Raw genomic sequence first — 9,901 nt, 5'->3', positions numbered from 1 at the left:
TCAAAAACAATGACTTTATGAAATTCATAGGCAAATGGATGGGACTGGAAAATATCCTGAGTTAGGTAACCCAATCACAGAAAAACACAAATGGTATGTACTCATTGATAAGTGGGATATTAGCCCAAATGCTGGAATGACTCTAGATACACAGAACACATGAAACTCAAGAAGGATGACCAAAATGCGAATATTTCACTCCTTCTTTAAAAGGGGAACAAGAATACACTTGGGAGGGAATAGGGACGCAAAGTTTAGAAGAGAGGCAGAAGGAACACCCATTCAGAGCCTGCCCCACATGTGGCCCATACATATACAGCCACCAAACTAGATAAGATGGATGAAACAAAGAAGTGCAGGCTGACAGGAAACAAATGTAGATCTCTCCTGAGAGACACAGCCAGAATACAGCAAATACAGCAGCAAACCACTGTACTGAGAACGGGACCCCCCGCTGAAGGAATCAGAGAAAGGATTGAAAGAGCTTGAAGGGGTTTGAGACCCCAGATGAACAACAATGCCTACCAACCAGGGCTTCCAGGGACTAAGCCACTACCCAAAGACTATACAGGGACTGGCCCTGGGCTCCAACCACATAGGTAGCAATGAATAGCCTAGTAAGAGCACCAGTGGAAGGAGAAGCCCTTGGCCCTGCCAAGACTGAACCCCCAGTGAAGTGAGAGTTGGGGGGAGGGAGTGATGGGGGGAGGATGGTGAGGGGAACACCCATATAGAAGGCGAAGGAGAGGGGTTAGGGGGATGTTGGCCCGGAAACCAGAAAAGGGAATAACAATCGAAATGTAAACAAGAAATACCCAAGTTAATATAGAGGGAGGAAAAAAAAACCACACAACACAACACAACACAACACAGAATAAACAAATGAAAAAAAAAAAAAAGAAGAAATGTTCAACATCTTTAGTCATAAGGGAAATGCAAATCAAAACAACCCTGAGATTCCACCTCACACCTGTGAGAATGGCTAAGATCAAAAACTCCGCTGTCAAGGATGTGAAGAAAGAGGAACACTCCTCCATGGTTGGTGGGATTGCAGACTGGTACAACCATTCTGGAAATCAGTCTAGAGGTTCCTCAGAAAATTGGATATTGCACTACCTGAGGACCCAGCTATACCTCTCTTGGGCATATGCCCAAAAGTTGCCCCAACATATAACAAAGACACATGCTCCACTATGTTCATAGCAGCCGTATTTATAATAGCCAGAAGCTTGAAAGAACCCAGATGCCCTTCGTAGAGGAATGGATACAGAAAATGTGGTACATCTACATAATGGAATGCTACTCTGCTATCAAAAACAATGACTTTATGAAATTCATAGGCAAATGGATGGAACTGGAAAATATCATCCGGAGTGAGGTAACCCAATCACAGAAAAACACACATGGTATGCACTCATTGATAAATGGATATTAGCCCAAATGCTCAAATTGCCCTAGATGCACAGAACACATGAAACTCAAGAAGGATGACCAAAATGCGAATGCTTCACTCCTTCTTTAAAAAGGGAACAAGAATACCGTTAGGAAGGGATAGGGAGGCAAAGTCTAGAACAGAGACTGAAGGAATGCCCATTCAGAGCCTGCCCCACATGTGGCCCATACATATACAGCCACCAAACTAGATAAGATGGATGAAACAAAGAGGTGCAGGCTGGCCAGAACTGGATGTATATGTCTCCTGAGAGACACAACCGAAATATGGCAAATACATAGGTGAATGCCAGCAGCAAACCACTGAACTGAGAACATGACCCATGTTGAAGGAATCAGAGAAAGGACTGAAAGAGCTGAGGGGGCTTGAGATCCCCATATGAACAACAATGCCAACCAACCAGAGCTTTCAAAGACTAAGCCACTACCCAAAGACTATACATGGACTGACCCTGGGCTCCAACTGCATAGGTAGCAATGAATAGCCTAGTAAGAGCACCAGTGGAAGGGGAAGCCCTTGGTCCTGCCAAGACTGAACCCCCAGTGAACGGGATTGTAGGGGGGAGGGTGGTAATGGGGGAAGTATGGGGAGGGGAACACCCATATAGAATGGGAGGGGGAGGGGCTAGGGGGATATTGGCCTGGAAACTTGGAAAGGGAATAACAATTGAAATGTAAATAAGAAATAGCCAATGTAATAAAGATGGGAAAAAAGAAATATGAGTGTAAATCCTAAAGTCATAACTAGAATAATAAGAAGGTCCTGAGTTCTATTTGAATAGTGAGAGGATGTAATAAGAGAAGAATGAAAGTAGACATCATGTACACATTTCCTTCATCCTCCAATCAAATTGGGATAATGTTGAAATTAACTTCCCCTTGTACTCAAAATATTTAAGTGATTATATTTAGAAATGATAATTAACTATGAAGTTATAGGTTAAATTAGAGAAAAAATTGATTATGAACAAAGAAAGAATAAAAATTCTAAAAGGCCATTTATCCCCTCTTAAGGTTGTTAGGCCAAATTCTATTTGTGGGATCAACATCAATATGATATCATATAGTTGTCATGGACCCAAATATTATTCAATAAATAGTTTCTCTTCTTGAGTGTTTCTTACAAAAATCATGGTCCTAAATCTACTTCTTTTTCCTTGAAACAAGGTTTCTCTGTGTAAACTTGTCTGTCCAAAACTCACTCTGCAGACCAGGATAGCCTCAAACTCAAGATCCACCTTCTTCTTCCAATAGCTGGGATTAAAAGTGTATGCCACCATGTCTAACAAAACTCGAATATTTTGATTAAGTTTTGAAATGTTCCATGTTCTGAACAGTCACATCTTTGAAAATAACCACACTAAGTACTGTAGAGTGAAACTCAGAAAATATAATAAGTATGACATAGTATCTAGTATTGAACATGGACAGAAAACAGGTATAAATTTAAAAAATTCAGATGAGTTAAATCTGAATAAACTGGAGTTTAGAGTAAGTAATGTTGGTATCCTACAGGCTGGAAAGTGTACAAGGCAGATGAGTAATGATAATGTCAGGGGAATCTAAGCTTAGGTAAAAGGGATAAGGAGACTGTACCACCTTTTAATGCCTAGGAATCTGAAATAATTTACAGAGAAGACTTAAAAGATTAATAAGTAAAGGAATTAACATCTAGCTAAATATTATTAAAATTTGGATTAAAAACTAATGAGCATTTGTTAAAATTCAGTATTCAATCCACATGAAAAACACATGGAAAATAATATATGTGGTCATATCAATAATAAAACAGTTGGATAACACAAGGAAATGTGACCTGGAATGACAAGTGAGAGCCAAATCTGTCAACACAGAATCAGTGTTTGGACAGTCCATGTGTTACTTTAAACAACATGGAGCAAATACTCAGGATTCTAGAAGCTGAGATTTACTTAAACAAGGAAACGCACAGTCTATTTATAACTGGTTTTGAAACACAAAACTCTATGATCTATTTTAAGTATATTGGTTTTCTGAAACTGCACTCTTCACAGAATCTTTCGACTGAAAGGAATTTTTCTCCCTTCTCTGATTCAGGTCCTGGGTTATTGCCAACTTCTATCTCTTGGCAGTTCCTCCTTTAGCACTCTCATACAGCTATGTATTCCCTCCTCTATCTCAACTCTATTCCAAAGCAGCAGTGAAACCCTTCTCAGGAACATGCATGAGGTGGTTGCACTTCTGCCTCAGAGACTTTCTTTAAACTAAGACACTGGCAGCACTAGCAGCCCAATCCAGCAGCCCTTCCTTCAAGATTTTGATCATTCTTCTGATTTAAGATTCAATAATTCTGATCCTTTCTCTTCATTTTACTGCCTCTAGGTGCACATTCCTCTTACTGCCTTCCTAAAATGCTAGTTCTGTTGTTATAGATTTACTTCTCTTTTAAATATATACTCAACACTTGTTAAAAGCCAATCACATCAGAAATTTTGTGTTATTTTATTTGAAACATAATTGGTTTTTATTTGTGATTCTATAATTAGGAAATACCTCATTGTGTAAAGTGCAGTGAGTGATCTGATGATCCTAACAGGGAAAGTTAGCTCCATGAGCAGAAAAATACAGACTAGAATATGAATTAAAGAAGAAGAGCAAATTTGGGAAGAGGATGATTCCTTATTACATTCACTCTACATTTTCCTTTCCATCTCTCTGTTTTTGTTCTGTTTTGCTTAGAAGTTGAACTGCTTAGAAATTGTTTGATTATGAAAGGCTCCTTTAGCACTGTGAGCCCTTTCAGGTCTGGTCTTTGCTGCTGTAAACTTGTCTAAAACAATGGTTTTTCATGAAGATTATTCAGCATAGTATTATATATAGTCAACAGTTCTTTGTATTAACATTTCTCTTTTTGAAAAAGATGGGATTTTGACTCCTTCAAGAAGCTAATCTAGCAAATAAATGGTTGGCAAACAAGAGGCTAAGGGGACATAAAATAAATAATCATAATAGTAATAAAAACAGATGAAGTAGAAACTACAAAAAAATTTAAATTTGAAAAAAAATCTCAAAATTGGAAAATGCAATGTCAGATGGGTTCATCTAGGAAAGGCTATAGCAAGCGAGTTTTCTGAAGATTATCTACCATTTTGCATGGCTACAGTGGGTGACTTCTGTGAATGTAGATTTAGAAACTTCATCCCAGGATTGCTTCTTGCTGCTGATATGCCTTTCCTGTCACTATTAAATAGCCTAATGATTCCTTAGGCATTCATTCACGCTACTGGACAGATGTCCTGCAGAATCAATATAAAGATGTACTTTCATATAGTAATGCTTGTGTAGATGAATTCATAATTTCATAATTACTAATAATGATTTTATAGATTTCCTAAATTTATACAAGTAGTTGCACATGCCCTGTAGAATAAAAACTGCAAACAGAGCTCTGTAAACCTTCACATGTCATGGGCTAACTGCACTAGGAAAAGAAAGCAGGCTTGGAACAAACTTACAATGAAAGAACTGTTCTTTCTAGGTTAGAAACAAGTCCACTATCTGGTAACTAAAGGTCATAAACTGAGAATGGATAATTTTTGTAGGTGCAAGGACTGAAAATAATATATTGACTAGGCTATCTATGCAAGACTTCAAAATAATGAGACACAAGGCAGATGATTTCTCTTGATAAAACTATGAAACTTATGATATAAAAGTTATTGCTTTAAAATATGATAAATTATAGAGTTAATAACAGACAATTAATGTTTAATCAAGTACTAATCATAATGAAAAGACATGTAAACAATTATGCTGTAACTCCTTATCCATTTAAGGCATGAATTATTGCCATAAACTTGCTATGAACTTATGAAGTTAAGAGTGCTTAGAAAACCATGAGTTTAGTTATCCTGAGAAAGTATAAATACAAAATGACAACTAAAGAGATGATTTAAGCCTCCTCTGCTTAATTCAGTAAGTATGTCTCTGGATGTGCCTGAACTTACTCTCTTTTACTTGTTATTTATTTGTTTGTGTGTTTGTTTGTTTGTTTGTTTTCTCTACTGCTCACAAAGAGTTAAAAAAAAAACTCCAAGCCTCTTGCCAGGTCAGCAAGGGGCCCTTGAGCCAGAAAGAATAGTCCTAGTAACTAAACTATTTTTTTAATCTTCTGCCACTATCAGCAGGAGTTGATTGTCAAAAGTCAGTGGGTTTTGGCCACAGAATAAGAAAGAGTTGAAGAAAGAGAAAATTTACCAAAAGTAAGTAATTTTTGCCATCAGATTCACCAATGCCACTTTTCTCTGCCTTCCCCAGGAAACCTCTGATGCCAGGCTGGGCACCAGCAATACAAATAAATAACATTCACACACTGATTTTTATGAACAGATTCTAAACAATTTCCATTATTTCTTTCATCATTGTACCAAGGTAACATCATTGGTGAAGAATGGCATGCATAAACTTTAATTATCAGGAATGTATGCTTTTAGACACATTTTTTATTTTATGTATATGTGTGCTTTTTCTATAAGTATGTGTGTGTACTACATGCATGTTGGTTCTGGCAGAGTCTGGAACATGATTAGAGCCATTGAAACTAGAATTGCAGATAATTGTGAGCCTCGATGTGGGTGCTAGGAACCAAATTTGGTCCTCTGTTAAAAGTGTTCTAAATCACTGAACAATCTTTATGTCCCATCAAGTCTCTTAAAGGCACTATTTAGTAGTTGGTAATTTCACTCTACTTTTGGGGAAAGCAAGTAAGGACAAATCTTATGTTAGTACGTGAACCATTCTAAATAAATATAACATAGTATATAGAGCAATATTCTTCTGAAATACGATTTGTGTGCTCACATGTCTTCAATATGTTTAAGAAATTTTATTGTAATTAACGAACTGACTGCATAGTCTTCTCATTGCTACCTTCATCTCTTTGTTCCTAAGTGTATAAATCACTGGATTTAGAAAAGGAGTAATAACTGCATCAAAGATGGCAAGAAATTTATCCAGATGTGATGTTGGAAATGGCCATGTGTAGAAGAAGATTAAGGGTCCAAAGAACAAAACTACCACCATGACATGAGCTGACAGAGTGGAGAGAGCCTTACATAAACTACCCAAAGATTTCTTTTGAACAGTCACCAAAATAAATATGTAAGAGATGATCAGGATTAAAAAGGAGGCCACAGAAATAAATCCACTGTTAGCAGTAACCATAAACCCTAAAGTATATGTGTCCACACAAGCAAGTTTAATAAACCGAGGAAGGTCACAGAAAAAGCTGTCTAACTCATTAGGGCCACAGAAGGGCAAGTCTACCACAAAACTCAGCTGAGTCACTGAATGAATGAAGCCAATAATCCAAGAAGCAACCAAAATCAAAATGCACTTTTGTGGGCTCATGATGATCAGGTAGTGCAGAGGCTTACATATGGCAACATAACGGTCAAATGCCATGGCTATGAGCAGCACCATCTCAGTGCCACCTACTGCATGAATAAAAAAGATCTGAGTGATGCAACCCCTAAAGGAGATGGTTTTGTGCTTTCTCAGAAGGTCATAAATCATCTTTGGTGTTGTGGAGGAGCAAAATATCAAGTCAATGATGGAAAGATTGGCTAAGAGGAAGTACATAGGGGACTGTAATTGAGGGTCAGAGGTTACAGTTAGCACAATAAGAAAATTTCCCAACAGACTTGCCACATAGAATATACAGGAAAAGAAGAAGAGAAATAACTGGATTGCCCATGAGTTGGAGAGTCCCAGGAACACAAACTCAGACACCACAGAGCAGTTTGCTTCACCCATTGCGTCCAGTGAAAACCCTTGTGCTTTCTGAAAGAGGAGAATAATGAGAAACTCTGAGTTAGGACAATAGCATTTAGTTGACAAAGTCACATAAAAGACTAGCATGCCTTTGGAGATAATTTAAGGAAAATATCAATTATTTGTCTACCAGGAAATGCCAAGAGCAAAAGATTCTTCAAAGGAGAATCCATCCATTGGTGTCATAGAGAATACTATGCATTAAGCCTGAAATCATATATATAGCATTATATAGATTGAGCATGTTATATTTATGTATTTGAGAAGATAGATGGATGGATGGAGAGATGATAGATAGATGATAGATAGATAGATAGATAGATAGATAGATAGATAGATAGATAGATAATAGATAGATAGATGATAGATAGATAGATAGATAGATAGATAGATAGATAGATAGATAGATAGATGTATGGATTATAGATGTAACAACAATTACAGAAAAAGACACATGAATTTGAGACAAAGTATGGGAGAATACATAGATGTAACTATAAAATGTAAAAAAAAAGCAATAAAAATAAAAAAGGTAAAAGCATGCTTTATCCAGGACAAATAAAAATAATTCATATTTCTCTTATATATCTTTTGACCAAAATATACCAAATTACCTTTTTCATTTACTTGGATAAATATAATTGCTATGTTTTTAAAATAGTTTTATAGGAATATCTTTCTTAATACTCTGAGCTAAAAGGGTTTCTGTGTGTTAAATGTGAAATTCGTAATTGACCATGATTTTCAAAATTTGGATATATATTTTTTTCATAGTAGCCTATATACATATTTTAGGTCCAGAGATGGACGTTTCTCTCTTCTATAAACTGAGATGACAAGGTGATAAATGAAGGCAGAGGATGCATGTTTATCACATTCGCTGTGTGTTTTAGAGAAGTTAAGAAAAGCGTGGACACTGTGGAGCAGATTCTGTGGAGCAGATGCTCAGTGGAGAGAAAAACTGGAAACTCTCAATGAAAGAGGCAAGAGGAACAAGAGCAATGCGCTGTAAATCCCCATGAAGGCCAAGTGAGAGCAAGTGTGTAAAGGACACTTGAGGGACCAGTCTCCTTGAAAGTGAAGATTCCTAAGCTCATTCACAGTTAAATTCAATCCACACCAAATATCAACATAACAGCCTATTCTCATTAGTTGTATAGGAGCTTAAACATTTGACAAGACACAAGGTTTGGGTGTGGATGGAGAGGCAGGGGAGGATCACGCCTTACAGCAGAAGAACCAAGTGGTTAAGTTTGAAATGCTTTCTTGGTTTTTGCATAGGCATTTGTTCTGAATCAGCTGTTCTACATCTAAGATTCAAAATTCTTGAGTACATTCACATGTGTATTCATGTGACCAAGGTGGACAAAGAAGGAACATTTCTTTGCTATTTTGACCAAAGCATTGTTTTAAGCTCAATGGCTTGAAAATGCTTTCAGTGTGTTACCTAGAATGCTAGGGAAATAGCATGTCTTAGATTAATGTTGCTTTTAATCTTTCAAGTTGGCAAAAGTTGACAAGTTTGTAAAAGTCTGGGGAGTAGGCATGGATATTGTTCTGACTGTCCAGTTAGTCAGTGCTCTGCCTATACTTCAACTTTGTTCCCCTAGCTTCAAATTTTCTATTATTTCACATAATGGCTGCTTTTAAAAGGAATAGTGGTTTGAATCTGATCTTTCATCAAAAACAGATTGAAGCTGTATATAACTAAAGATAGTGTATTAGTAAGAATACAGACCTCAGTTTCACTGTGTCTTTGCAGTACCCTACATCTCAGAATTGTGCTCACCTCAAAGCAAAACTCTCTGCGCACACTTCCACTGATAAGTGTAAAACACAACAGAAGGACATGCCTCAGAGACTCTCTATGTGTCAGTACCCTCCCTTCTGTGCTCAGGGCTGCCTTTCCTTCCCTAGGCCAAGATAAATAGAAAATAAATTTTAAATCATCTGAACTTACCATCAATGGAGAAGGCTGGTATTCTTAGAGTTTTTGTTAAAATTGCAAATCAACGTTTGAATTTCTTCAGGAAAAGACTGGCTATTCTCTTCTGGACAAATGTTTTATTTTGTTCTCTCTCAACTATCAATAAAGTTGAATTGAATTAGAGTTTCTGGATAGTACTAAAAATACCTTAGAAAGAGTTTAATATGATCATTACACATTTTTCCACTGTTTCTTCCTCCGGAGATGGACAGAGAGAGCTTAGGACATCATTCAGTGTCCTAGAATTTGTGTGGAGAGGCCATTAGAGCTACATGGTTCAAAATAAGAGCCCTCATACTGTCCTAAGAATAGACCAGGAGACTCCTATCACCTCAGTGAAACTTTGATAAAAGTCTGTGATGTTCTTTTAAATTCTAAACTAAGGAAACAAAGGTTAAAGGTGAGCAATGACTCTGCTTAAACCACAGAACAGAACAAGTTGTTGGCAAATCTGGAATGAGCATGTTTCAGACTCTACCTCACCACTCCAGGTTGTGTTCATTCTACATACTTATTTTGCTCTGATTATTCTATGCTTTGTATCCTGTCAGTGGTCCAAGGAATCCCAACATATCACTTGGATGAACTCGTAATAAGAAAGGATGTTAAAGATTTCAACACAAAGAAATGATAATTGTTTAATTCATTCTT

At 37.0% G+C, this 9,901-nt stretch overlaps 1 protein-coding gene across 1 annotated transcript; it reads right to left on the bottom strand.

The window, feature by feature from the left end:
• Positions 1–6,306: 6,306 nt before the first annotated feature.
• Positions 6,307–7,245, bottom strand: LOC116900562 (olfactory receptor 4F6-like). Its single transcript, XM_032902287.1, has one exon. The coding sequence runs from the start codon at positions 7,243–7,245 to the stop codon at positions 6,307–6,309; it is 939 nt and encodes a 312-aa protein (XP_032758178.1).
• Positions 7,246–9,901: the final 2,656 nt, after the last annotated feature.

The sequence above is a fragment of the Rattus rattus genome, chromosome 5 (genome assembly GCF_011064425.1).
Source record: "Rattus rattus isolate New Zealand chromosome 5, Rrattus_CSIRO_v1, whole genome shotgun sequence".
Classification (NCBI taxonomy): Eukaryota; Metazoa; Chordata; class Mammalia; order Rodentia; family Muridae; genus Rattus; species Rattus rattus.
This window is presented reverse-complemented; position numbering and strand designations above follow the sequence as displayed.